Source organism: Globicephala melas, chromosome 1 (genome assembly GCF_963455315.2).
Source record: "Globicephala melas chromosome 1, mGloMel1.2, whole genome shotgun sequence".
NCBI classification, from domain to species: Eukaryota; Metazoa; Chordata; class Mammalia; order Artiodactyla; family Delphinidae; genus Globicephala; species Globicephala melas.
In genome coordinates, this window is record NC_083314.1 from 186524271 (window position 1) to 186552019 (window position 27749).

At 59.7% G+C, this 27749-nt stretch overlaps 2 protein-coding genes and 1 long non-coding RNA gene across 4 annotated transcripts in view; 1 reads left to right on the forward strand and 2 right to left on the reverse strand.

Annotated features, from left to right (window-relative positions):
* The window catches only part of MMEL1 (membrane metalloendopeptidase like 1), a 32070-nt gene extending 9362 nt beyond the window's left edge, over window positions 1-22708 (forward strand). The window contains exons 2-23 of the mRNA XM_030865866.2: window positions 4609-4686; window positions 5395-5454; window positions 6462-6623; window positions 6800-6880; window positions 9449-9544; window positions 9933-10051; window positions 10614-10679; window positions 12089-12223; window positions 12306-12395; window positions 16414-16550; window positions 16907-17000; window positions 18207-18335; window positions 18740-18838; window positions 19256-19339; window positions 19709-19812; window positions 20092-20150; window positions 20357-20476; window positions 20950-21083; window positions 21181-21246; window positions 21787-21882; window positions 22329-22405; window positions 22478-22708. Coding sequence (XP_030721726.1) covers window positions 4609-4686; window positions 5395-5454; window positions 6462-6623; window positions 6800-6880; window positions 9449-9544; window positions 9933-10051; window positions 10614-10679; window positions 12089-12223; window positions 12306-12395; window positions 16414-16550; window positions 16907-17000; window positions 18207-18335; window positions 18740-18838; window positions 19256-19339; window positions 19709-19812; window positions 20092-20150; window positions 20357-20476; window positions 20950-21083; window positions 21181-21246; window positions 21787-21882; window positions 22329-22405; window positions 22478-22577 — 2186 coding nt within the window. The 3' untranslated portion in view covers window positions 22578-22708. The remainder of the gene's footprint in view (window positions 1-4608; window positions 4687-5394; window positions 5455-6461; window positions 6624-6799; window positions 6881-9448; window positions 9545-9932; window positions 10052-10613; window positions 10680-12088; window positions 12224-12305; window positions 12396-16413; window positions 16551-16906; window positions 17001-18206; window positions 18336-18739; window positions 18839-19255; window positions 19340-19708; window positions 19813-20091; window positions 20151-20356; window positions 20477-20949; window positions 21084-21180; window positions 21247-21786; window positions 21883-22328; window positions 22406-22477) is intronic.
* Window positions 19403-22712, reverse strand: LOC138842778 (uncharacterized). The gene is made up of 3 exons (XR_011377625.1): window positions 22347-22712; window positions 21793-22024; window positions 19403-19786 (listed from the first exon to the last, which is right to left on the reverse strand). It is a non-coding gene; the product is annotated as an uncharacterized lncRNA (long non-coding RNA).
* Window positions 22713-22792: 80 nt separating this feature from the next.
* On the reverse strand, window positions 22793-27512 carry PRXL2B (peroxiredoxin like 2B). Of its 2 annotated transcripts, XM_030880843.3 has the most exons (7): window positions 27368-27512; window positions 26942-27146; window positions 25809-25860; window positions 25237-25300; window positions 25078-25153; window positions 24664-24782; window positions 22794-24170 (listed from the first exon to the last, which is right to left on the reverse strand). In XM_030880843.3, exons 1-7 carry the CDS (start codon window positions 27428-27430, stop codon window positions 24147-24149), a joined length of 603 nt encoding a protein of 200 aa, XP_030736703.1. In that variant the 5' UTR covers window positions 27431-27512; the 3' UTR covers window positions 22794-24146. The 2 variants fall into 2 exon arrangements, with proteins under 2 accessions (XP_030736712.1, XP_030736703.1); XM_030880852.3 differs by lacking the exon at window positions 25237-25300 and having other exon boundaries at window positions 22793-24170.
* Between the last annotated feature and the right edge of the window lie 237 nt (window positions 27513-27749).

The window sequence follows — 27749 nt, forward strand, 5'->3', positions numbered from 1 at the left end:
CATGGAGAAGGCATGAACTTACCTCCCCAGTGTTGGGTGTTTGTTCTGGTTTCGTCTGACTAGACTGGAAGCAGATCAATCAGATGCACTGTTTGGGTTCCCACAATGCTTCATTCACCCTGTTTACCCTGCGCTCCCCTTTCTGGTCCTGGTCATTATTCCTTCCCACCAACCTGGACTCCCAACTGGTTACCTGCTCTTTCTATGGGAAGACTTTCTTTAGTTATTTGTTGTAGTGAGTGTTGTGTAATGGAGACAAATTCTATCAGATTTTGCCTGAAATGTCTTTATTTCACTTTCACTTTTTACTATATTTTTGCTGGATATAGAATTCTAAGTTGGTAGTTAGTTTGTTTTCTTCAAGCATCCATTCAAGAGTTTGTTCCATCGTCTTCTGACCACCACTGTTTGTGATGAGAAGCCAGCTGTCACTCTTCTTGTACCTCCCATGAATTAATGTCTTTTTTCTCCTCTGACTGTTTTTATGAATATCTCATTCTCTATAGTTCTTGGCAGCTTGACTTGATGCTGCTGCGTGCGTGGTTTTCTTTGTATTCATCCTGCTTGGGATATACTGCCCTTCTTGGATCTATAGGCTTATGTCTTTCATCAATTTTGAAAAATTATTAGCCATTATCTCTTCAAAGATTGCTGACTCATACCATTCTCCTGTGGGGCTCTAGCTACATGGATGCTAAGCTATTTAATATGGTTCCACAGATCTCAGATCCTCTGCTCATGTTGTTTCAAAGTAATTTTTCTAAATTTCTTTTTCTTTTTCTTTTTTTTGGCCATGCCACACGGCATGTGGGATCTTAGTTCCCTGACCAGCCCCTTGCATTGGAAGAAGCATGGAGTCTTAACCACTGGACCACAAGGGAAGTCCAACTTTTCTAAATTTTAAAACAGCTTTAGATTTACAGAATTATTGCAAAGAGAGTACACAATTCCCATATACTTCATACCACATCTTATATCACATAAGTGTGATACATCTGTCACAAGTAATGAACCAATGTTTATATATTACTATTAACCCAGTTCATGCTTTATTCATATTTCCTCAGTTTTCCCCTCATGTCCTTTTCTGTCCCAGGACCCCACATGACTTAGTTAGCAAATCTCCTTGGACTCTTGGCTGTGATGGTTTCTCAGCCTTCCCTTGATTTTTATGATCTTGACAGTTTTTAGGAGGACTGGCCAGGTATTTTGTAGAATGTCTCTCATTTGTCTGATGTTCAGACTGGGGTGATGTTTTGGGGAGGAAGCCTACAGACCAAGGGGACATAATTTCAGTGACTTACCACATTGATGTCAACCTTGATCACATGGCTTGAGGTAGTGTTTGTCAGCTTTTTCCATTGTATAGGTACCTTTGTCCCCTCTCTTTCCACACTGTCCTCTTTGGAAGGAAGGCAGCACATGCAGCCCAAACTTAAGGGGTGGGGAGTTACACTACACATCCTTAGAAATGGAGTATCTGTGTAATCTATTTGGAATTCTTCTGTTTGGAAGACTTGTCTATTCCACCACCACCCCCATTTTTTATTTATTCAACAATTTAGAAAACAACTTGTCAGCACTTCAATGAAGCCTCACTTGTCGAGTTTTTCTTTCATGGATCATGTTTTTGTGTCGTATTTTAAAAGGCGTCACCAAACCCAAAGTCATGTAGGTTTTCTCCTGTCTTCTTCAAGAAGTTTTACAGTTGTGCATATTATATTTATGTCTGTGGTTTATTTTTAGTTAATTTTTGTGTAAGGCATAAGGCCTGTGTCTAATTTTTTTGGTTTGTTTTTGTATCTGAATGTCCAATTTTCCTTTTGGAGCATTTATTGAATGGCTATACTTTCTCCATCGAATTGCCTTTGCTCCTCTGTCAAAGGTTAGTTGACTGTATTTGTGTGGGTCCATTTCTGGGCTCTCTATTCTGTTGCATTGATCTATTTGTCTCTTCTTTTGCCAATACTATGCCATCTTGATTACTTGTAGCCTTATCGTAAGTCTTGAAATCAAGTCATGTGTCTCTCCAACTTCATTCTTCTTCATTGTTGTTGTCTGTTCTAGCTACTTGAGCCTTTCCATACAAACTTCAGAATCAGTTGGTCAATAAATACAAAATAGCTTGCTGGGATTTTGATTGGAATTATTTTGAATCTGTAGATCAAGTTAAGAAGAATCAACATCTTAATAATGCTGTCTTCCAGTCCGTGAACACGGAATATTTTTCCATTTCTTTACATATTTGATTTTTTTCATCAGTGTTTTATAGTTTTCCACATATAGGTCCTGTACATATTTTGTTAGATTTATACTTAACTTTTTCATTTTTTAGGTGCTATTGTAAGTGGTATTGCTTTGAAATTTTCAAATTCCAGTTGTTCATTGCTAATATATAAGAAAGCAATTTGTATATTAATCTTGTATCCTGCCACCTACTATCATCTCTTATTAGTTCCAGGAGGTTTTTTTGTTGTTGTTGTTGTTTTGTTTTGTTTTGTTTTGTTTTGCTTGATTCTTTGGGATTTTCTACATAGATGACCATGTCATCTGCAAATAGAGTTTTATTACTTCCTTTCCGGTCTGTGTTACCTATATTTCCTTTTCTTGTCATATTGAACCAGCAGGACCTCTCATGTGATGTTGGATAGGAGAGATGAGAGAGGACAGTGCTGCCTGTCCCCAGGCTTAGGGGAAATCACCCAGTCTCTCACTGTTAACTACCATGTCAGCTCTGGGTGTTTTTTAGATGTTTTTCTCCATTTGGTTTTTTTATCTTTTTCCTTTGTGCTTCAGGTTGGATCATTGATACTGACCTATATATGCTGACACTAATACTTTCTTTTGCAGTATTCAGTGTGTTTTTAAACCCAAAAAATGAATTCCTCACTCTTTCTATTACATTTCCATTTAGTTCTTTTTTAGAATTCCCATTTATCTGGTAAAATTCACCATCTATCTACATATTTTTCCGTCTTTTGTACAAGACCCTTTATCTTAATTATCATGGTGAGTTTAAAGACTTTGTCTGCTAACTCTGACACCTGGTCACCAACGAATCCACTTTGAACTGTTTTGGGGTTTTCTTCTTGGTCATGGGTCACATTTGCCTGTTTCCTCATGAAGGAGGATTTCTCCCAGCTTTCCTGCCCTGGCCCTGCCTTCACCTGCATCACCGCCATGCATTATGGGAGGCCCCAGAGCAGGAACCAGAGCCTTGTGTGACAGGGGCTCCTTGGAACCCGGATCCCTCCCTCCAGCCCACGGGCAGGAGCAAAGGGCTTGTTAAAACTCCCCCCACTCCATGCCCCTCCTGGAGGAGCCCTGCCCCTCCTCCTGCCCCGGTTGCAGGTGAAATAGCCACAGTCTGCTTAGACTTTCTGCATCCTAATCAGAAGCAAAGACCCCTTCTCCCCCACCATCTCTTTGGCCAGAGCTCAGATGCCTAGTCCACTCTTCCACCGAGGGCGTGGCCCTTGTCCAGAGGCTCTGGGTTGCTGAGACTGGCAGATGCCCGTGGGGCAGACAGACGTAGCACCCACTGAGCACTGCATTTCTGTTTCTGATCCATGGGACCGTCCACGGTTTGCCTCAATCTATGCATCACTTTTCTCCTTTTCCACTGGACTGGGGGCCCCTTAAGGGCAGTGCCCGTGTGGGACTCAGGTCTGAATCTCCAGAGCCCAGCACCAGGGCTGGTTGATAATATTAGCAAATGTTGGATTCATGGACGAACAAATGGATGGGTGGAAAGAACAGCCACTAACAGGTGGAGGAGAAACACCTCTCCCCACACCCCCACCCCCCAGATCACACATCTCATAAACACTCCCTCCAATGGCCAGGCCCCCAGGGGACACCCAGCACATTCAGGGCCTCCTACACCCTCTGCGGTCTCAGGGGCCGGGCTGAACCGGGTCCCAGGCTTGCCCACAGCCCTGACCTGAATGAGGCCCTGTTCCCTCCTGCCCACCTCTCCGTGGGTCTCCCTGGTGGGGAAGGTGGCCATGCCTGGTGGACTCTTTCCCTGGACCTGACCCCCTTCCCTGCACTCACGCCCCCTTCCTGCACCCCCTCCAGGCCGTGCCCACCCCCCTACGTAGTGGACAAATGAGAGAGGGCAGCTTTGCACTTTCAGCTGCCTGCACAGGTGGAGGGGCTGGAGCTGAGGCCAGTGGGCCAGGAAGATTCCCCCCAGAGGACATCCTTTCCCCCTTAAAGGGCTTATCGTCCCTGTCTTGGTAGACCCCAGGGGCTGCCCACCCCCGCCTGGGTGAGGCCCGTGGCCCCGCGGTAGAGGAGGATGTCAGAGAGCACCTCTTAGGGGAGAGGTCCTGCCTCAGGACCCCTCTGGGCCCAGCAGCTGCGGCCCCAGGGCCGGCGGGCCTCCCCCTCTGCTCAGATTTGAGTTCTGCTGGAGCCCCTGTGTCTTGGTGTGCCTGGTGACCAGCCCTCACTACAGCGGGAAGGGGCCACAGCCCTACACAAGGAATCCCCAGAGCCCCCAGGACCCCCTCCGCAGGAGAATGCCTGTGCTGCCCCAGGTCGGCCCCAAGGCACCCGGGAAGCGGTGGCAGCAGGAGAGCTGAGTTCTGTGTTTCTCCCCAGGGAAGCAGCTGCCACTCTTTACTAGCCGGCTTTGCTTCTCAAAGGAAGAGAAGACCATTGTAAAGCGAACACCCCGAGGTAGTCCCATCTTCCCTCCCAGCACGACCCGAGCAGGGGGGTGCTAGGAAATGGCACCCCGCATGGGCAGGCTGGGTTCCACTGCAGGCCCGGGGTGTGCGGCAGGACGGGGGCCCTGCCCAGGGCACCAGGGTCCCGTGGGAAGAAAGGGCAGTGGCAGGGATGCAGCCGTGAGCACCTGCTGATGCAGAATGCTTCCTGGGCGCCTGGGAACCGGCAGTTTCAGGGAGCGGCTCCTGAGGTTCTGCAGCTGCCCATTGATACAACCAGCAGGTGAGGGGGTGGGGGGTTGGGAGAGAGTAAGTGCGTGCAGGGACGGGGCAGCACAGGCAGGCTGTCTGGAGGAGCTGACGCCTGATGGGTGAGGCTGGCTGGGCCGACAGGCAGGAGGGCAGAATGGCCAGCTTCAGCCCTCAGCTGTGGGGATCACAGGTCACTGCAGGGTCACTGCAGGGGTCACTGCAGGGGTCAAGCCAGAATGAGCTTACCCTCACTTAAGGCCCCAGGACTGGGCCACCCAGGGAGGATGCAGGCTGCCCTCCAGATGCCCTCAGGGCCCAGGCTGGACCGCCCATGGGGGTGGGGGTGGCCGAGGTTTAACCCTGCCGGCCCCATCCCTTCCCACCCCACCTGTGCCCCGCCCACCCCTGCCAGCCCCACCGGCACCGACCATCCTCGCCAAGCGCTCACACTACTCCTTGCCGGCAGACGTCCAAAAGCCCAGGGACGCAAGCGAAACCTGCACCACCCCTGGCTGCGTGATGGCAGGTAAGCCCCCCTCCCCTCCGAGCCTCCCACAGCCCTGCCAGGGGGCGCGGGGGCCCCCCGTGATGCTGGCACAGGCGCTGCTTGAGGCCACGGGGAGCCACCGCACTCCCGACACGCGACATTGGCTGGTGGGCAGACCCTGGATGTGCCTGGGGGCAGGGACTCTACTGCGGGCGTCTCACCTGCCCTGCCCCCCAGGAAGCTGCTCCCTGCCTGCAGAGGCCCCCGTGACCACAGTGAAGCTGGCACAGGGACCCCAGGCGCTCTTTTTTGCACTTACAGAAGGAAGGTCACACACACACACACTCTCTCTCAAGTTGTCTCCCAGGAATTTGTCTTAAAACTGGGCGCCACGTGCCATCATTTCCAGATAAAACACAGTGAAAATGGTATGAAGAAACACTAGTGTAAAAACTCAGAAATGTGATTTTTCTGCCCACGTTGGGGTAGTGGATGGACTCCTGTGGGGCTGCCCCCTGTGAGGTCCCAGCCAAGTGGAACAGAAGGCGAGGGAGGGTCCTGGCTTGGGGTCCAGCCTGGCCACCTCTGCTGAAAGCATCCTGCCGGGAACATGGGGGCCCCACTGTCCGTGCCACATGGGGTTCTGGGAGCAAACCCATCTGCTCCAACAGAAAACAAACCCCTATGGTGGGCGAGAGCCACCCTCCCCCACGGACGCACGGACCGGTGAGGGGGCTCCAGGGCAGGGCCAGTGCTGAGCACTCGCGGCGAGCCGGGCGGGCTTGGCCAACACCTGGCCATCTGTGTGACCCAGGCGTCCCGGATTCGCAGATGTGTGAGCGGAGGATCGGAGAGGTCACGGGGTCCGAGCTCACGTGGCTGATAAGTGGGGTCCTTAGAACTGGAGGCCCTGCTGCTGACCTCCCTGAGGTCCCGGGCTGACTAACGCTTCTGAGGGCACAGGGCCGTGATTGAATCCCCGACAGCCCACCGGGCTGTCCACACCGGATCTCCCCTCTTCCTCTGCACCACCTGGGGACGAGCAGCCGCCAGGATCCTCCAGAACATGGACCCGTCCAAGAAGCCCTGTGACGACTTCTACCAGTACGCGTGCGGGGGCTGGCTGCAGCGCCATGTGATCCCCGAGACCAGCTCGCGATACAGCGTCTTCGACATCCTCCAGGATGAGCTGGAGATCATTCTCAAAGGTGAGCGTGGCCTCCACCCAAGGAGTGGGGACGGCCCATCGGGTCAGTGGGCCCAGGGGAGGGGGAGTCCCCTGGGATAAGGGCCTCCACTGGGTGCGGCAGGGACACGGGCACCTTTGACCTGGCCTCCCCAGCAGCCTCCTCAGGGCTCTGTCCGGTTTCTCCTCTGCCCACAGGGGTGCTGGAGAATTCTACCACCAAGGATCGGCCAGCTGTACAGAAGGCCAAGATGCTGTACCGCTCCTGCATGAACGAGAGTGAGTGGCCGATGGAGCTGCCCCGCCAGGACCCTGTTCCAGGACCCCATAGCCCTGAGACAGAGCACAGTGGCGTGGGCGCCTCTCCAGAGTCGTGCCGGTGGGAGCTGTGTGCTCCCCCTGGCTGGCCACCGGGCCCAGGTGCCCTATGGGGTCCAGGCTGACTGCCAGCTGCCCGGGACCGGCTCACACCCTGACCCCAGCCAGCCACACTGTGCCCAGGGAAATGCACACGCGTGTGTGTGCGCGTGCCTGTATGTGGTTTGAAGGAAACATTATTCAGGACACTTGGTAAAGACAGTAAGAGGCAGACTCTTCAGGGCCATCTCAGTAGGTGCAGGCATCACCGCGGTGGGGTCTAGCAAGAGGGGAAGGAGATTGGCCTCCACTCCAAATACAGCGAGGGCAGGCAGGTGAGGGTTTATAGCCAAGGGGCAGGAGGGGTCAGTGAATGGAAGATTTTACTAACAGGAAACATGGGGGGGGCGTGTCTGGCAAAACTAACCTAATGGGATTCTTGCCGAAGGCAGGCCAGGCAGTCAGACATCACCTGGGGGACAGTGAGGGGCGAGGACTGCGGTCAGCTACCGAGAGGGATCAGATATTCAAGGGGCGGGGGGGCTTCTCGTTAAAACGACCACGCAGAGTTCTTGCTAAAACTGGATTTTACCAGGAGGTGCGGTGATGGGCCCAGCAGAAGGTGCAGGAGCCTGACTGAAGGCAGGATCGAGAGAAAATCTTACTCTGTGTGTCTGTGTGTATGTGTGTGTTTTGTGTGTATATGTGTGTACACGTATATGTGTATTGTGTGTGTGTATGTGTGTAGATCAAATGCATGTCTATTGTGTGTGTGTATGCACATGTGTGTAGGAACATGTGTGTATGTGTATGTGTTTATGTGTGTATGTGTGTGTGTACACGTATATGTGTATTATGTCTATGTGTGTGTGTTTGGGTATATATATATGTCTGTATGCCTGTATGTGTGTGTGTGTCTATGTGTGTGTACATATGTGTGTATATGGGTATTATGTCTGTGTGTGTCTGTGTGTCTGTATGTGCATGTGTGTATGTGGGTACGTATATATGTGTATATGTATGTGTGTAGGCATATGTGTGTCTGTGTGTATATGTGTGTATGTCCATGTGTCTGTGTGTATTTATGTGTTTTGTGTGTATGTGTGTGTACATATATGTGTGTATATGGGCATTCTACCTATGGTGTGTATGTGTGTATGTGGGTATACGTGTCTATGTGTGTGTGAGTTTGTGTGTATGTGTGTATGTCTGAGTGTGTGTTTGTGTGTATGTGTGTGTTGTGCGGCAGGGGTGGGGGGAGTTTCCCAGTGCTTTAGTTCCTGTTAAGAGGTTCACACACTTGGGGCCCCTCCGGCCCGTCTTCCCTTAGGCGCCTGCCTGGGGGCCTGCAAACCCGGCCTGTGGTTCCGGCTGCTCTGGGGGCCGCTTCCCCTCCCCAGCACCAGGGTCTGCGGCTGGCTGTTTCCCCAGGGGTCTCCTGCAGGGCGGGGTTTGTTTCTGGTGTGCCTAGGGCCCCCAGCATTATCGGGGTGTCTCCATGGTGTCCTGGGCTGGCGCGCTCCTCTCCTCCCCATGGAAACAGGAGGTCACGGGATCCAGTCTGGCCAGCACCTGCCAGGTGAAGTTCCCACCTGTATAGAGTTTCTGGCCTGAGAGACCAAATGTACGAAAGGGCCAGGGCCAGACCGTGTATAAAAACACAACTCCGACCCCCGGTCTGCAGCCAGGCGGCCAGGCCGTCACTACAGGAACCAGTGCAGGAAGCCAAACAGTAACTCCTGTAACGATCTGCCCGACATGGCCGACCTGACCCGGCACTGGCAGCTCCCTAGGTTTTGTCCCTGCTCCCAACTCAGGACCCAAGAGAGCAAGCCCAGTGTGCCCCCACCAGCCACGTGGGACACCCTGCTTCTCGCTCCCCCAGGCCCCGGCCCCCATCAGGGCGCCCTTGGAGCCGCCCCCTCCCCCTGGACCGCCCCCCTCCCAGCCCGCCCCTCCAGGTCGAGCGACCAACCGGCGAGGCCCTCCCCGCCCCAAGCCTCCACCCCGTCAGCAGCGGGCCAGCTCTATTCCCACCCTCGCGGGTTCTTGTGCCAAGTTCTCCCAAGCTTCCTGGGCGCCCCCATGCTGGGAAGCTGTGCTCCGTGCTCTGTCAGCAGTTCAGTCCACCCGGCGCTGGAGCTGGAGGGCACGCGGGCTTCCCAGCCGCCGGCGTGGACCCCCACCCCTGCCTGTTCCCGGCCTTCCAGAGTGCCGCCTGGGCTGCTCTGAGCTTCGGGGCCTCCCTTCCACACCCTTGTCCTGGTGGCGCCTGTGCTTCCATCGACCCCAGGCCCCTTTCCCGCCTGCGTCCCGTCCCTGCTCTTTCCAGGCCCCTGCGTGTCCTGTGCTGCAGAGTCTGCACCGGGAGGGTCAGGCTCCGCGCTGGGCGTCAGCATCCCCGCGGGTCCATGTGCCGGCAGGTGTCACGCCCGCCCCCCCACCTCCCCGCCAGGGCATCGGGTGAGCGACCGCTCCCTCCCCTCTCAGGTGAGATAGAAAAGCGAGACTCGCAGCCCCTGCTGGACATCCTGAAGGCGGTAGGAGGCTGGCCAGTGGCCACGGACAAGTGGAGCGAGAGTGTAGGTAAGGCAGGGCCTGGTGGCAGCCTCACATGGGCGGGGGCCCTGGGCCTGGTGGCGGCCTCGCATGGGCGGGGGCCCTGGGCCTGGTGGCGGCCTCGCATGGGCGGGGGGCCCTGGGCCTTCCAGGCCCGAGCCGGAGAGTGTGCAGCAGCTGCTGGCGGGCTCCCAGCGGCTGGGCCCCTCCGCTCTGCAGAGGGGCATCCCTTCCAGAGCCCTAGGGAAGGGCCGGGGCCCCGGCTCTCAGCATGGGCTCTGCTCCCTGCTCTCGGGGGGTCGGGGGCGCACAGCGCTGCTCTCCGGGCTCTGCTGATCCCCGTGGACTCTGGACGAGGGGCTGGGCTAGGACCCCAGGTCCTGACAGGTCTCCAGCACGGGGTGCCGGCCCCCAGGTGCCCGGTGGGAACTGGAGCAGCAGCTGGCCGTGATGAACGCGCAGTTCAACCGGCGGGTCCTCATCGACCTCTTCATCTGGAACGACGACCAGAACTCCAGCCAACACATCATCTATGTACGAGCCGCGCAGGGGGGCCGGGCAGGCCGGGTCCCCTGGGCCTGGCTGGGGGCTCCCGCAGGGCAGCGGGGAGACAGCTGTTACCACAGGGGGCGGGTGGCCCGCGAATGCTCCCAGGGCCCTGCTGTCATCCACACCTGCAGCTCAGGGGACCTGTGCCGATGGTCTGGGTTTCTGCTGGGCCAGAGGGGCGGCCCAGGTGCCGAGCTGGTCCTCGGGACGGTCCGTCCAGGCCTTTGGCAGCAGCACAGAAAGCCCGACCTCAAAGAGCCACCACTGGCCACAGATAGGCCACAGAGGACCCCGCGTGGAACACACACTCCGCTCTGGGAGGGGGGCTGTCCGAGGCCCTGTGGGTGGCCCGCACCCCCTGGCCACCCCTCAGCCCACCTGCAGTCCAGCCCCAGAGCAGGGGTCGGGGCCCAGTACCTGCACACGCTCCAGATGGAGCGCCCGTTCCCACCAGGCACGGCATGGTGGAGGGGAGAGGGCTGGGCCCACCTCGGCAAGGCTAGGGGTGTCCCGGCTCCATGCCCAGGGTCCCACGCTCTGTCTCCAGATAGACCAGCCAACCCTGGGCATGCCGTCCCGAGAGCACTACTTCAATGAGGGCAGCGACCAGAAGGTGAGTCAGGGGCAGCCGACGCTGGACCTGCCCGCCTGGCGCTTTCCCGCCGGCCCCTTCCACTCTGGGCGCCCTCCGCCCGTCACTCCAGGGCCCACCTGTGGCCCGGCTCCCTGTGTGTCGCTCAACACCAGCCCCTCAGCTAGCCACCTGCGTGGCTCAAGCCCGGCACTGAGGGCTGGACATGCAGACGTGGACCCGTGCCTTTGTCACCATCGTAGGGGTGTCCCTGAACCCCCAGGGGCAGGCTCGGGGATCCACTCAGCCCTGCAGCCCCGAGGGGCACACCTGCCATCCCCATCTCGCCAGGGCAGGACTGCGGTCCACACCGCCGGCTCACTGCACGTGGCCTGTAGAGGTCTGAGTGCAGGCCACCCGGGCCCTGAGGCTGCTCCCGGAGCCACCCTCCTCCTGCACCCGGGAGAAGAGAGATGGGGAACCGAACAGCAGCAAGGCGCGCGGGACAGGGCCGGGGGGTGTGGAGGGGGGAGTCGGGGGGAAGGCCAGGGAGCAGACTGAAAGACAGGAGGTGACATGGCCCGCGGCCTGGAAGCAGTGTGGGGGGCCTCGTGGAGGAGGTAGGCTGTGAGCTAGGCCGGGAGGGTCCAGCCAAGAGAAAAGGCAAGCGTGGCCAAAAGAAGGAGCCGTGGAGTGGGCAGTGGGGCTGGGAGAACAGCCCAAGGAGCCCAGCTCAGAGCAGCAGGGACTGGGGCCCCTGGAAGGGCTCACGCCTGGCAGCCACGGATCAGACCCGGCAGCTGCTGGCCAAGACCAGCCTGGCGGCATCAGCCCAGCCTGATGCCAAGTACCTGGGAAGACGTGGCCTCTGTGGTCCCTGCCTGCAAATGAGGAACCCCCCCCCCGCCCAGACAGGCCCCAAGAAGGTGGGTCCAGGAGGGACGCACAGCCTCAGGACCCAGCTCCTGACACCCGGCCTAGGCGAGCCTGGCTAGGGCAGCCCACCCGAACCCTGGCGCCCAACGGCTCTGGGCCTTTACTAGCACCTACTGTGTGCCCCGCACTTTATATGCAGCCGTGCAGTCCGCTGGAATAGGTCTCCGGTCCCGTGCGAGCTGCTCGGGCACGGGGTCACACACAGAAGGGAGGCAGCAGGGAGCCCGGCACTAAGCGTCTGGCTGTGGGTCGGCGAGCAGCCCATCCAGCAGGTGTGGGGAGCAGGCGCCGTCCACCCACGGGGCTCACAGCCTCCTACCCGCCGGCTTGCCAGCAGCATGAGTCCCAGCGCCGAGGGCCCCTGGTCTGGGAGGCGTGGGCCGTCTGGAACCCCCAAGCCGTTGAGCATCCCGAGGGCTGCTTTGTGGCATATGCCCACCCCACCCCCACAGAGAGCTCTGTGGGGGCCAAGGTGCCCGAGGCTGCCAGACGGTGTCCTGCACCCTTTGGCTCAGGTACGGGAAGCCTACCTGCAGTTCATGACGTCGGTGGCCACGATGCTTCGGGCGGACATGAACCTCCCCCAGAACAGCGACCTGGTGCGGGAGGACATGGCCCAGGTGCTGGAGCTGGAGACGCAGCTGGCCAACGTGAGGCCGCGGACCGGGGGCGGACGGGGTTGGGGGGATCAGGGCAGCCGCCCCACCCCTGTGACCACCCGCCCCGCTGCAGGCCACGGCCCCACAGGAGGAGCGGCACGACGTCACCGCCCTGTACCACAGGATGGACCTGGAACAGCTCCAGAACGAGTTCGGTCTGAAGGTGAGCCCCAGCCATACCCGCCCCGCCGCTCTCCCCTAAGCCTCAAGTACGCCCACCCCAAGCAGGGCCCACGGGACCGGTCACCCAAACAGGGTCACGTCCACACAAGGACGGCAGGTGTCAGCTGGCTGCCTGGGGACGCGGGGCCACCCGCCTGTGAGGTGCCGGCTGCGGCGTCCCAGGTCTTCCGAGCGGGAGAGCGGCCTGCGAGGGGCTGCTGACTCGGCCGCCCACATCGGGCAGGCCCCCCGCCCGGGGCTTCCTGTCCCCAGGCCCGGCTCGGGGCCCCAGCACAGCTCTGCCCTGACAGAGGGCCCCACGGTCGGACCCTCGGACCCTCCCCTCCCGCTGGCCAGGCCCGGGAAGGGGGAGCTCAGCCCTGCGCCCCCCAAGGCCCTGCACTCACTCAGCCTGTCCTGAGCCGTCAGAGGGGCCTCCTCCTGTGGAAGGAGGGTCCGGACGTGGCTCTAGCCACCGCCAGCTGACTGCAGCGACCGAGGCCCAGGTCAGGGGAGACGGTGCAGCTGGGGACGGAGCCCGCCGGCAGAGGCAGGGCCTGAACGTCCTTCCTGTGACCAGAACACCTAAGTGTCTGGAGCCACAGAACAAGACGGGAGAACTCGGGGGGACCCTGCCCGGGGATCCCGCACCTGGCGCCCCAGAAGGCCCCGTCGTCCCCCACGCTTCCTTCCCGGCTCCCAGCGCTGGCCTGCCGTGACACCACCCCGCACCGCCCGCCAGCTCGCCCCCTCCCAGGCGGGCACTTTGAGGGGCCAGCCGTGCTCTGGCACTGACTCCATCCATAAACGAAGCAGGCAGCCCCCCGCCCAGGGCTTGGGTGGGGGAAAAAGAGATGTGGCCTGCAGAGTGTGTCGGAGGGCAGGCAAGGCGGGCACAGAGGAACAGCGAGTGAGTGCCAAGGTCCTGAGGCCGGGGCTGCAGGGCGGCTGGGGCCGAGCCCAGGCCGGGGAGGGAGGGTGGGCCGTGTCGGGCCTCTGGGGCCATTTTGAAAGCACCGGCTTTGATGGGACAGGACTTGACTCATAGCGAAGAGAACCTGGCTGCTGAGGACACAGGGAAGGACTGAGGGCCAGAAGCAGGGAGACGGGTCAGGAGGCTGCAGCACAGCCTAGGTGGGACCAGGTGGCGGCCTGGGACAGCGGCAGCAGAAGGGCTGAGAGGCATGGCTCGTGGATTCATTTGGAAGGGAGAACAGCAGGACCTGCAAATGGACCAAACGTGGGAAGTGAGAGGAATGGGGGACGCAGATGGCCAGAAGGTGCCGCGGAGACACCCCGGAGCAGGGGTGGCCACGTGCAGGAACGCAGGGCTCAGGGTGTCTGGACTCTAATGCGTTCACAGAGCTTAGAATTGCCACACGTGAGCCCATCCACACAGCCCCCTCCCTGCCCTCCTCCCCAAAGCAGCCACCACCCGGCCTCCACCACACGCGTGGGCCGGGCTGCTCTCGCCTACGTTCTGTAGGTGAGACGACTTCTCACCGTCGTCACACCTCTCGCTGGGGCAGCGGCGGCCTCTCAGTCACCCTGATCCCCGTGCGATCGATCCTAAGAACACTCAACAGCTGTGCTCCCGTTCTACTCTTGCTGGGCCTCTGGCTGTTCCAGTTCTGGACTTTTCTGAGCGATGTGGCTACACTCATTCCCATGCACGTCTTTTGGCACACACGTGCGAGCATTTCTGTCAGGTGTCCATAGGGATGAAGTGGCCAGGTCTTAGGACACAGGTCATTCGAAAATCATCATACAGATGTACACTCCCCAAGAGGAGTGTGTGAAACACCCCCTCCAGTGCTTGGCGGTGCTCGTTCCTTCCGTCTTAGCCCATCTAGGGATGTGTTGCAGATGAACGTGTTGCGGAATTTCATCTGGGTTGGATTTGACTTTCCCTGAGCACTACTTCACACTGATTGGCCAGCAGTGGCCCCCTTTTGTGAAGTGTCTGCTCAGGTCTCTTGCCCATCTGCACTACTCGGATATCTGCCTTCTTCTCACTGACTTTTAGTTCTCTGAATACATTGGATGTGACCCCTTGGTCAGTGTCTGTGTAGTAAATGTCCTTTCCAGTGGGCAGCCTACTGTTACACGTTCATACTGGTTCTTTTTTTTTAAAAGAGGGCTTAAAATAGTCCAATTTATCCAAAGACGGATGGATCCTGTCTCTATGGCTAGCGTTCATTGTGTTCTGCTTAAGAAATTTTTGCCCGCCAAGGTTGTTTAGGTCGACAGTCTACCCTGAGTTGATTTTTATGTACAGTGAGAAGGAATTGTTTCATCTGCTCCTTGTGGCTGTCCAGATGACCTAGCACCACTTACTGAGAAGACTCCCCCATCAGCCATTGCGCTGTGTGCCAACTTGATTAAAGACCGAGTGCCTTTTTGCACGCTTGTGCCTAGTGCATGTCTGGGTCTGTGCGTTTGTACCTGTGTATTTCTGAACTCTCCTCTGTTCCAATGGTCTGTCTGTTCATGTGCCGGAACCTACCGCCTCCATTGCTATAGCTTTGTGGTAAGTTTTGATGTCTACCAACTTTGTTCTTCAAATCAATTATTCTTGATCTTTTGCATTTTCTTGCAAGACTCAAAGTCAGCTAGTTAATTACACACACACACAAAATGCTGCTGAGATTTTGACCAGGATTGCTTGAAATCTAAGCATCAATTTGGGGAAGAGCCACATCTTTCCAAGGTTGAGTCTTCTGATCCATGAAACTTCCATAGAGTTACTTCCATATATTTATGTTTTCTTTCATTTCTCTCAATAAGTTTTATAGTTTTCTACTTCAAGGCCTTACATATCTTTCATTACATTGGTTCCTAGGTGCTTGGTTTTTTAATATTATTGTAAATGGTATCATTTTGCAATTTCTCTCATTGTTGCTAGTATACAGCAATACTTTGTATACAGCAATTTTACTCAAAGCATGTAGTAGTTCTAACAATTTATCTTTTAATATTTTATAGACACAGAATCATGTCCTTTGTAAAAAATAAGTTTTATGTCTTCCCTTTTCAATCCTTATTAATTTTTTTCTTGTCTTATTGAACTGGCTAGGACTTTCAGCATAAGGCTGAAGCCATGATATCTTGTTTCCCTCCTGATCTCAGAAAAAAAGCTTTGCAACATTTTGCAAGCTTTCATTTAATTTTGTTTGCTGTAGAATTTTGTGGGGTTTTGTTTGTTGCCACTGTTGCTGTTGTACAGATCCTTTTATTAGATTACAGAACTTCTATTTCGATTTGCTGAATCTTTTTCATGAATAGTCAATTTTAATATGCCTTATCTGCATCTATTGAAATTACCATGTGATTTTCCTTCTGTATTGTTACCATAGTGAATTATATTGATTTTCAAATGTTACACCACACTTGTATTCCTTGAGTAAATCTAATTTGGCTGTGTTGCATTATCCATTTTATATAGGTACGGATGAATTCCGATTGCTAATATGTTGCTTAGAATTTTTGTATCAATTATCATAAATGAGACTGGCTTATTGTTTTCTTTTCTTTTAATGTCCTTATTTTGGTATTAAGGTTATTCTTGGTCTCATAAATCAAGTTGAAAGAGTTTTCTCTTTTTTCCTTCTCTGGAAAGTTTAAGATTAGTGGTACATCTTCCTTAAATGTCAGATAGTATTCATTGGAAAAGCCAGATGAGTCTGGAAATTTCTATGTGGAAATATTTTAAATTAAATAATCCAGTTTCTTACATACGAAACTATTTATATTTTCTATCTCCTTTCATTTTTTGCTGAGTTGTGTTTTTCCAGGAATTCTTCCATTACACTTGGATTTTCCAATATATTGCCATAATCTCTTTTCACTGTTTGTAGGCTCTGTAGTAATGTCACCCACCTTTTTCCTGATTCTGATTACCTGCACGTTCTCTCTTATTTTTTGAATATTCTTTAGAGGGGGCTCGGTTTCTTGGATGCCCAAGAACTGTGTCTACCACTCCATCTCTCCCTCTTTCTCCTCACTCCCTCCTTCTCCAGGGATTTAACTGGACTCTCTTCATACAATCTGTGCTATCCTCTGTCAAAATCGAGCTGCTGCCAGATGAGGAAGTGGTGGTCTATGGCATCCCCTACCTCCAGAATCTTGAAGACATCATCGATGTCTACTCATCCAGGTGAGGCTCAAGGAAGGTCCCAAGAGGTGTCAGCATCTTTCCCCTGCTCTCTCCTCATCCCCAACAGCTCCTCCTCTCAGGAGAGAACCCCAGAAAGCATTACTCTGAGGTGCGAGGGACATGATGGGGTCAAATGTTTGTGGGCAGTGGAACCTTACATTAGAGATGCGAACCCCTCCTTGAGTCATCCAGGGGCAGGCAGGATGTATCTGTGGGTCGTCTTGGAGATTTTTTCCACCACCCTGAAGTCTCTGTTTGGTGTGGAGCCTGCTGTCCAAGGGCCCATAAACCACACCCTCTCCCTGGGCAAACAGCGCACACCTGTTCTATCCGCTGCCCTCTGCCTCCTGCCCCAGGACCATGCAGAACTACCTGGTCTGGCGCCTGGTCCTGGACCGCATCAGCAGCCTGAGCCAGAGATTCAAGGATGCACGCGCAAACTACCGCAGGGTGAGCGATGCCCTGCCCCTGCACCGAGCCTGGCCTGTTTCCTTGTTAACACTGACCACCTGCTGTGGGCCAAGCACCAAGGTCCACCCTGGGATCAGAGCTTCGATCCAGGCTCATGAGACACGCCCTCTTGGGGCAGCCTAACAATAAGCCATTGACAAAGCACAATCTGCTCTTTCAAGACCAGCAAGTAGGATGTGAGGGGAGGGGGTGAGGGCAGGGAGAGCCTCTCTGAGAAAGCGACCATGGAGACCTCAAGGCACGAACGACCCAGGCCAGATTCCCAGGAGCAGAAACAGCTAGTGCAGAGGTCCTGGGGCAGGGACCCCGGGGTCACATGGGGGAAGGAGGGAGATGAGGTCGGGGAGGAGGGGGAGGCAACCATGGGCCAGAGCAGCATGCGGATTCCACGTGCACTGAGAGCCACTGGGGTGTTAAGAGCGGGAACCACAGTCCGATGTCCCGCCTGGTGTGGTCATTCTGGCCGCTGCTGGGGCACAGGCCGAGTGGACGCAGGGGTCCGGCCCCGATCGGGGAGATGGGGGCAGAAGCCGTTGTGGCAATCAGGCCTCCTGCTTTGCCGTCTTGGGCTGAGGACGCCACGAGCCAAGTGTGGAGAAGGGAGCTGAATCCCAGAGCTCAGAGGACAGAGAATGAGTCACACTGACTTGCTAAGAGGCAGGAAACCCCACAGCCCCGGAGCGTGTGGCCAGATGCTGGGCAGAGCTCCGAGGGGGCCACGATTGGGGGCCAGAAATCTGACGGGGGGCACATTTCCATCTTGTGCCCTGTGTCCCCAGGGACAGATGGGCAGACATTCTCATCGTCATTTTGGAGACGGGAAAACCAGGGCCCAGACAGCTGGCGGCTCACGGCTGAGCTAGACAAGGCCCCCAAGGTCAACGCCAGCCTGTGCTTTGGGGTAGGGCTGGAGTCCTTGAGAGCAGAGTCGGCCAGACAGCCAGGCCAGGGTGGCAGGGACAGGGGCCAAGGAGGAACTCGGGGCCGGGCAGGGCACCCGCACCCCGGGGTCGGCCTGGGCCGGGAGCCCAGCCTTCCAAACTGCACACCCGGTCCTCCCACACCAGGGGCGGTGTTCAAAGGGGGTGTCTGAGTTCACCAATGTCCCCCACTGGCCCCTGGGCACACTGGGGCCGAGGCCAGGGAAGCAGACGTTGGTAAACGTGGTGAAATGAAACGTGCCAGGCGCTGTACGGCACGTCGGCACAGGAGGTGCGCTGGCGGGAGTGCGTCAGCTACGTCAACAGTAACATGGAGAGCGCCGTGGGCTCACTCTACGTCAAGGAGGCCTTCCCCAGGGACAGCAAGAACATGGTGCGTGCCCGGAGACCCCGCCCTGGGCCAGGGGACACCAGCCCGTGGCACCTCTCGCCCCAGCAGCGCCTGTGTGCTCAGCGGTACCGGGGAGCACGTGTTTGCCCGGCGCCCCATCACACAGCGGGATGCGGGGAAGCCTTGCCCGCCCCAGGCCTCTGGCCCCCAACAGCTATTGGCCCCGACCCCCAGCCCTGAGGGCCTGCCTGGGAAGGGGGCAAGTTGTACGAGGTGTGGGTCCAGGGCCTGGCAGGCCCTAGGCCCACCCAGGACAGAGTGCTGCCGTGGGGACCCTGTCCCAGGGGGTCAGATTCCGCCCCCAACCCCCCACCACGTTCGGAGCGGCCCCCTGCAGAGACCCCAATGCCGATCAGCTGGGCACCAGGGTCACGCGCCCCCGCCAGGTCAGAGAGCTCATCGACCAGCTGCGGGCAGTGTTCATGGAGACCCTGGACGAGCTGAGCTGGATGGACAAGTCATCCAAGAAGGCGGCCCAGGAGAAGGTGGGCAGGAGGCTGGGAGAGGGTGGCCCCGGGGCGAGGGGTACAGGGTAATCGTCGCCACCCCTTCTTCAGAGATGAGGGCAATGAGCCTGGGGGTGGGGGGCTCAGGAAGGGGCTGCGGGCAGAGGCGAGACCCCCCAGCAATGCGCGGGGGCGGCCACGGCCCCAGGGGGCAGGACCCCCTCTGGGCTGGTGTGACAGCAGCCAAGCAGCTCTGCCCGGCCCGACCCCAGACCCCTGGCTGGCGGCCGGGTGCGAAGGTCGGTCTCTGGTCGAGCCCTTCCACGCTCTGTCCCCATTAGCCTCCCCACAGCCTGCAAGGAGGGCGAGTCCCTTAGCCCCTTACCCACACGGCGGGGGCAAAGCCAGGATGCCCACAGTGGGGTGGGCAGGGACCGGCCCCCATCTCCTCCCTAGGCCATGAGCATCCAGGAGCAGGTTGGGTATCCCGACTACATCCTGGAGGAGGGGAACAAACACCTGGACGAGGAGTATTCCAATGTGCGTGCCACCCACACAGCCCCACCGTCCCCTGGCCCCAACCCAACCCGCCCCTGAGCCAGCTCCCGAGGACCTTGGGCCCTCAGCTACCGGGGGTGGATTCCGTCCGTAACTCAGCCCCCTGGCCGCATGCTGGGGCTCTGGCATCACCTCCCATTACAGGTGGGGAAACCATGGCTGGGAGGGACTTGGATCTTGCCCGGTAAGTGCACAGAGCCAGGCTTGGCCCCTAGTCCACTGCAGGCAGAGCCTGTGGGCCACATTTGGGACTGCCTGGCGAGTCCTGAGGCCAGTCCCCAGCCGCCCTGGACCTCCCTTACCCCCGGGCCCCTCGAGGACCCCACACGCATGCCCACCCGTCTCCTGTAGCTGAACTTCTCGGAGCACCTGTACTTTGAGAACGGACTGCAGAATCTCAAGGCTGGCGCCCAGCGGAGCCTCAGGAAGCTGCGGGAGAAGGTGGACCGAAACCTGTGAGTGGGGACGGCATGGGGAAGGGGGGCACATGGGCCAGCGGGGGAGGGCGGTGGGTCTGACTCAGAGCCCCCCTGCACCCGCCCTCTGCTTCTGGGGTCCCAGGGAGAAGCCAGGGCTTTGGACTGGCCTAGACCCTGCCCTGGCCGTTGGCCGTGCTGGCCTCGTGGCATGACCGCTGTGCATGGGTCAGGGTGGGCTCTGGCCAGCTGAGTAGGGGGACCTGGAGGGCAGGCCCAGGAAACCTGGGCTGTGAATGACCCACTTGTCTATCACAGCTGGATCACCGGGGCCGCTGCGGTGAATGCGTTCTACTCCTCAAACCGAAACCAGATTGGTAAGTTCACCCCACGCCCCATAAGCCCTGCCGTCTTGCCTTCAGAGCCTACGTTTTCTGCTCTGTAAAATGCGGCAGGGGATCATAACCTTCACCTCCCGGCCGTGAGGTTAAATGCCAGGACGCCGAGGTGCACCCACCCCGAGCCTGGCGCACAGGTGTGCTCGCCCACAGCTCACTCCGCCCCCCACCGCCTCCTCGCACAGTGTTTCCTGCCGGGATCCTCCAGCCTCCTTTCTTCAGCAAGGAGCAGCCCCAGGCCTTGAACTTTGGGGGCATCGGGATGGTGATCGGGCACGAGATCACCCACGGCTTTGATGACAACGGTACGGGGCTGCCTGGAGGGCAGAGCCGCACCTCCAGTCACAAACACACCCCTCCCACCGCTGCGCGGGGGCCCCCCGCCTGGTTCCTGCCTGGTTCCAGGGGCCTCCAGCTGCCACCCAGCGAGGTTGCCTTTCCCATTGGGCTAGACCAGCGAAACCTTCTGAGGGCAGCCCCATGTCCCCAGGGTCCAGCGCTCCCCTCCCCTGGGGTTTAGAGAGTGTGGACACCACAGCAAGGCTCCTTAGTCCACAGTGCCTCTGGGGTCCTGTGACCCAAGACCCTGGGCCCTGACCTTGGGGATGGCATGGACACCACTGAAGCCTTCCATCCCCCAGGGCCTGAGCAGCCCCGTGACAGGGGGCCCATTCTCTGCTCACGTGAGCTCTAGACACTGGGGTTCCCGGGAGGACGTGGGGGAGAGGCTGGCGCTGCACAGGCCGGGCCTCGTGGGCAGCCCCCCGCCCCCATCCAGGCCGGAACTTCGACAAGAACGGGAACATGATGGACTGGTGGAGTAACTTCTCGGCCCAGCACTTCCGCAAGCAGTCGGAGTGCATGGTCTACCAGTATGGTAACTACTCCTGGGACCTGGCCGACGACCAGAACGTGAGCGGCCACCACCCGGACACACCGCAGCCCTGGCCTGGGGGAGGGCGGAGCTGGGGAGCCCGGGCACCCCCGCCATCCTGTCTCCCGCCTGCAGGTGAATGGCTTCAGTACCCTCGGGGAGAACATCGCAGACAATGGAGGGGTGCGGCAGGCCTACAAGGTGCGTCCAAGCAGGGCCCCCGAGGAGGTGGGGCGGGGAGCGACCAGGTCCAGGCAGGGACGGCCCCTCAGCGCGGCAGGGACTGACCCCTTCCCAAGCCCAGGCAGATCCCGGGACCCTTCATCTGACAGGGAGGCAGCAGAGCCCTGGGGGAGCCTGCCGGCCACAGGCGGGCAGGCCCACACTTTACCCCAAGCTTAACTGAGGTCTCCGCGCTCTGGGGAGACCACTGCCCACTGCCAAGTAAGGCAGTGACAGTCACTGAACGCCCGCCAGCCTCAGCGACAGCCCTGCACCAGCAGCCTCGGGCACTGGCCGTCAGGCGCTCATTCATGTGGCGGGCTGCCCAGGCAGTGGGCTCCTACCGATGGTCCCTGGGGTTCTCAGAGGCCCCACGCTGCAGGGGCAGGACCCCCACCGGAGGAGGGCCGGAAGCCAGACCTCCCTTCCGCCCCAATGCAAGGACCCTGGAGTCCTGGCCAGCCCGGTGCTGCCCCCAGGAGGGCAGGCCCTGGCCCAGCACCCGCTTGGTGCCTGCAGGCTTACCTGAAGTGGGTGGCGGAAGGCGGCAAGGACCAGCCGCTGCCAGGACTGCAGCTGACCGACAAGCAGCTGTTCTTCATCAGCTATGCACAGGTGGGGGTCGGTCCCCTGCCCCACTGGCTGGAAACCGGCTCCCCCACTTGCACCCTTGGCGGGCCCCCACTGACGCATGCCTCCAGGGACACCCTGGCGGGCAAGCCAGGCAGAACCAGAACTAGTGGGCCAGGAAGGCTTCCTGGAGGGAAAGGATGGTGGCGGCGTTGGAGCCGGGGAAGATTCAGACGTAGCTGTGGAGGGAGAGGGGTGACCCGCTGGCTTCCCTCCCCCCACCCAAGAAGGAGCAGCGGGGGTCCTGACGGGACTCCTTTGTGCCCAGAGAGGAACCAGGCCGCACTCCCTCCGTGCCACAGCCCTAGGGGCGCCTGCCTCCCCAGGCCCACGGTGCCCCCGTAGCATCCCCTCTGGTCCTCCTTGCCCCTGCACCCCACCCCCCTGCCCCTCCTCCAAGTCCCGCAGACATGCCCCTCATGCACCCACAGGTGTGGTGCGGGTCCTACCGGCCCGAGTTCGCCATCCAGTCCATCAAGACCGACGTCCACAGCCCCCTGAAGTACAGGCAAGTGGCCCCCGTGCCCCTGAGCCCCGCGCCCGGGCTGGCGCTGTCTCAGGCTCCTCCGTCCACCCGCAGGGTGCTGGGCTCGCTGCAGAACCTGGCCGCCTTCGCAGACGCGTTCCACTGCGCGCGGGGCTCCCCTATGCACCCGAAGGTGCGATGCCATGTCTGGTAGCCAAGGCCAAGCCGAGCTGCGCGGCCCACGCCCACCCGCCGACCCGAGATGCCCCGTCCGCGCGGAGACGGTGCTGCCAGCGAGGACCCGGCGTGCGCCCCGCTCCTGGCGGCCGACCCACCCGCAGCCAACCCACCCATGCCGCGCCCGGCCTCCGCGCCCGGCCTGGAGTGCGACCCGGCCCTGAGCCCCCTCCGCGCCCGCCCGCGAGGATCCACACCGCCCACCGCAGCCCTGTAGACACGGTTATCAGTCTTCTGCCCGCTCGCCAAAGCGCGTCCTCCTCAAACGTCCACGAGCTTCAGACTTGAGCTAAGTAAAGGCTTTAAAGCAGTCGGCTGCCTTGTCTGTGTAGCAGGGCCCAGGGCCGGCCGTCGGGGTGACATACCTGAGAAAGTGCCCCACTCTCCCGCTGCACCTGCCGCTGACTGCTGGTGGCCAAGTGAGGAAATGGCAGGGCGCTCCTGACAATTTCCCCAGGGTCTCTCTGCTGGGGGCACAGCAATGACCACGATGCCCCCAAATGCCCGCCCTCGGGGATCACAGTTCAGGTAGGGAGAGGGGATCCTGACCCAGGAAGGAGCTGAGTTCCAGGAGAGGGGCGAAGGGATCTGAGCTGCAGCCCAGAATCTGGATTTGGGGTTTTGTGTAACTGGAAGCCAGTGAGCGGTTAAACCTTGTCACCTGCCCTGAGTTTTTAAATGACCACAGAGAGGCTCTGCTAGGGGCTGGGGACGCTGGGACGCCAGCTAGAAGGCCACTGTGGTTGTCCAGGCCTGGACCAGGGGCATGGAGGGTGCTGAGAAAGTCATCTGAACTCAGACAAGAGAGCTCCTGACGGGGCAGGACAGGAATTCTGCTCTAGACCTGTTAGGTTTGAGGTGCTTGTCACCTCCCCGCCTCGTGACAGGGGCATCGGGGGAACCGGACATCCCCCCCCCAGGCTACCCCCCACCCCCAGCGGGGCGCACATGACAAGTCTCACGTGAGTAAAGGGCCTGCTGGCAGAGCAGCCCTTTCCCTAAAAGTCCCCGACTGTCCCCCAGACTCCAGCGGGTGGAATGGAAACCATCTCCTCCCTGGAAACCCAGTCAGCTCCCACCCCTCCGGGCCAGGCTCCCGCCTGGAGCTTGGGGAGTTTCCTCACTATCAGACGGAGCCCATCCCACCCTCGTCTCCCACACCCTGGACCTGTTCTCAGACCCCTGACCCACATGTGCCAAAGGCCTGAGGTCTCCAGGGAGGCTGCAGGGGCGCGTCCACCAACAACAACCCACCAGGGAAAGCGACTCTGCTAGCAGGGAAGGTGCCGCCTCGGGAGGCATGACTGCCCCGCTGGCCTGCATGAAGCCAAGAGCGATGAAGGCCGGGGTGGCCAGGGCTGCCAAGGACGCAAGATTCAGAGGCAATGAAGAAACACTGTCCAGAAAGTACAGTTTAATGCTCATCGCTGCCTGCAGACCAGGCAGAGTTGAGCCCCAGCCCAGAGATTCTGGAATTTGTTCACATCCAGCTCCCAGTGTGCCCAGGGCAGGAGACGCCGCTCACAACCTTGGAGGCCCGGGGCCTTCACCTTGAGCACGCCTCATCACACTGCGGAGCCAGCAGAGGCCCCGTCAGCCTGGCCACACTCCCCGGGGCCAAGAGCAGCGGATCCCACCCTCCAGGGGTCTGTGGCCCAAGCAGAAGGAGGAGTGTGCTGGACAGTCCCCTCCATTCGGGGCACAGGAGGTAGACCACCAGCACCATGCTAAACTAACGTGGGCAACGGTCACCTGGGACAAACCCCAGCCCTCCCAGGCTGAGAGGACGGGCCCCTCCTCTGCCTTGCAGCCCCTGACCAGCCCCCTGTCCCCTGGAGAGGGCCCTGCTGTGCCTGCCCATCTGGCCACCCTGCCCCTGGCCCGTCACCGCAAAGTGGGGTGGCAGTGACATCCTGGGGCTGCTGTGAGCCCAGAATCACCTAAAGCCAACAAGGTCTGGCTCAGCACCTGGCCACAGCAAGTGCTCAACCCAGGGGTTGGTGGTGCAGGTGGGGGGGGGGGCAGCATTCTTGGCGCAGCGCCCGCCCCAGACCTGGGCTCACCTTGGGCGGCTCACTGGTACAGATCTCCGCAGAGATGCCCAGGGCCTGCAAGATGCTCTCCTGGGGGGCATAGTCACCTGGAGACTTCTGGACGAAGTGTAGCAGCACTTTGTCTCCACCTGCAGCCGGCGGGCGGGGGGGGGGGGGGGCGTCGTCAGGGTGCCCCTGTGTGGCCACTACCCCACCTGGTTACTGAGATGAGTGAGCTGTTCTGGCCACACCCCGCCCAGTTAGGATGACACTCAGAGCTGGGCCACTCCACTAAGGGGGTAACTGTGCTGAGATCAGTAAGCCGGAGGGAGGGAGGGTGAGGGCAGGGTCGAGTTCATCAAGACCTTCCCACCTGAGTACGTGGCCCTGCACCCCCGACCCCGTGACCCTGCGGTGGCCCCTGATGCCCCGCCCCTGGCCCACCTCTGGCGACCACCAGCAGCCCTCCGCTCTGCAGCAGGTCCCCGGAGAGATTGCCCTGGATGCCGACAGCCTTGGCCTGGGGGGAGGGGAGCAGGCCCAGGTCAGTCCCAGACAGAAGGCCCTGCACCTGAGTCCCACACGACCTTGGCCGTCACAAACCTTGGCGGCTACATCACGAACAGGCTTCCCCAGGGAGGCCGGCAGGACGCTCAAGTTGTTGTACCTGCCGAGACACGGCTGGCTTGTCCAGGCTCTGCCTCTTCACCAAAGACAGCCCAGCGCCTGCCCCCAGTCTCTGCACAGACCAGTTCCCACAAGCAGGCCCCGCCCCATCTCACCAGGGGCTCAGGAGGCACGGGGCAGCCAGCCTGTGGGCTGGCAGGCCTGGGGCCCCACAGAGGGTGTGGGGAGTGTGGACTGGGTGAGCCCGGGGGTGCCGGCTCAGCTGGCACTGCCAATCAGAGGAGGCAGCCAGCCAGTGACAGATGCACCCGAGGTGGCTAGGGTGGCCCCTGACTGGGGCACTAGGCCCAGGTGCCCTCTGCAGCCAGTTGTGGGGAGGCCCTGGGTGAGAAGCCTAACCTACAGCCCATAATAGACACTCGGCACCCAAAAGAGAGCCCAGCAGGGCTGGCTGGAGCAGTGGATGGCCCCAGAGCCGGCTTGGCCAGGGAGAGAGGGAGGGGAGAAGAGGAAGAAGGGAGCGGTGAAGCCCCGAGCCCCCAGCTCACCGCTTGAAGCCCAGCTCCTTGTAAAACTGCTTGCTCTCATCCAGGTAGAGCTCTGAAAAGTAGAGGCCACAGGTGGGTGCCCCAGGCCCACCTGCCCCCCTGGCCCACCCTCCTGCATCCGGCCTTCTGTCCACCCTTGGTACCCAGCTCGCCCACCAAGGACCAGGAGGGGCAGAGCAGGGCTGACTGTCCCCATTGTTAGAGGAGAGGCAGAGGCCCAGAGGTACAGGTGGAAAGGGAGAAGCAGGACTTGTCTGGACTCTGCCACTGGGCCCAGGGCTCTGTGAGGGGAGGGGTCCAGCGGGGTGGGGTCGGGAGGCAGCGGAGCCTGAGCTCTGATCCCAGATACTCCTTGGGGAAAGCATCTGGAGAAGCTCAGGATCTGGCTCCTGGGGAGGCGAGGAGCTGGCAACTGACCCAGTAAAGACCTTTGCCCTGGATTGCAGGCCAGAGTCACCACTGAGCCCTCCACAGTGGGAAGAACATCATGTCTGGGGCAGGCGGGTAGAGGCCACAGCCGGAGAAGGCAGGGGAGGGGAGGGGAGGGGAGGGGAGGGGAGGGGAGGGAAAGGGGGAGGGGAGGGGAGGGAAAGGGGGAGGGGAGGGAAAGGGGGAGGGGAGGGGAGGGGAGGGAAAGGGGGAGGGGAGGGGAGGGGAGGGAAAGGGGGAGGGGAGGGGAGGGAAAGGGGAGGGGAGGGGAGGGAAAGGGGGAGGGGAGGGGAGGGAAAGGGGGAGGGGAGGGGAGGGAAAGGGGGAGGGGAGGGGAGGGAAAGGGGAGGGGAGGGGAGGGAAGGGGGAGGGGAGGGGAGGGAAAGGGGGAGGGGAGGGGAGGGAAAGGGGGAGGGGAGGGGAGGGGAGGGAAAGGGGGAGGGGAGGGGAGGGAAAGGGGGGAGGGGAGGGGAGGGGAGGGAAAGGGGGAGGGGAGGGGAGGGAAAGGGGGGGAGGGGAGGGAAAGGGGGAGGGGAGGGGAGGGGAGGGGACACAGTAGCCTATCAAGGCTGCTCCTGGAGAGAGAAGGGCCTAGGCTGTGCAAGAAGGAGGCAGTGAATGCCCTGAGTTTGAGGAGGGGTCTCAGGGCGGGCTGGGCATTTGAGGGGGGGCCGCAGGGGGAGAAGGGTGGGGAGTGCAGGCACCTCCCGCGAAGTAGCCACCGTCCAGGAACTCCTGCAGGCCCAGGGCCTCGGGCCCCACGCCCACCAGGCGCACGCTGTGCTGGTCCAGGAGCCCCTTCAGGCTGCTGAGGTCCCGGGCGATCCAGCGACACACCATGCAGCCAAAGCGCCGCAAGCCGGCCACCACGCACGCCTGCTCCTGCCACAGGCTCCGCAGCTCCACGGCCTGCGCCGGGGCGGGTGAGAGGCGCCGTCGGACCACTGCCCGTGCGCACGTCCTCACCCCCGGCCCCGCTCCCGCGCCCCGTGCCCCCGGCCAACGCCGCGCACGCCCAGCCTGCGCGCCCAGCCTGCGCGCCCAGCTCCGCCCTGTGCCCCAGCGCCAGCCTCGGATGCCGCTGCCAGGTGCCGGGGCGCACCCACCACCCTGAGCCCGTCCAGCCTCACCTCCCCGGTCACCGCGTGCTTCAGGACACACGCGCCCACGCGGGCAAGGTCCACCGTGCTCATGGCGACTGCCACCCCGGACACCAGCAGCAAGCCCGCTCTCCAGCAGTCCGCTCAGCCTTCAGTACTACGCGCGGCCCGGCTCCGCCCCGGACACGCCCCACCGCCCCAGCCCGCCCCCTCCGCCCCGGCCCCGGCCCCGGTCCCGCCTACCGCAGCTGCCCGTAAGCAGAATAGGCTCCCGGGCACTCGTTTTGTATATGCATGAGCCCGTCAGCCAATGGCGCCGCTGATAGTGGGCGGAGCTTGGAGGTGCGCCTGCGCAGAGTGCCCCGCCCGGCTGGGGGCGGGGTCAGTCGTGGAGTGCGGGGTGGTAAGCGAC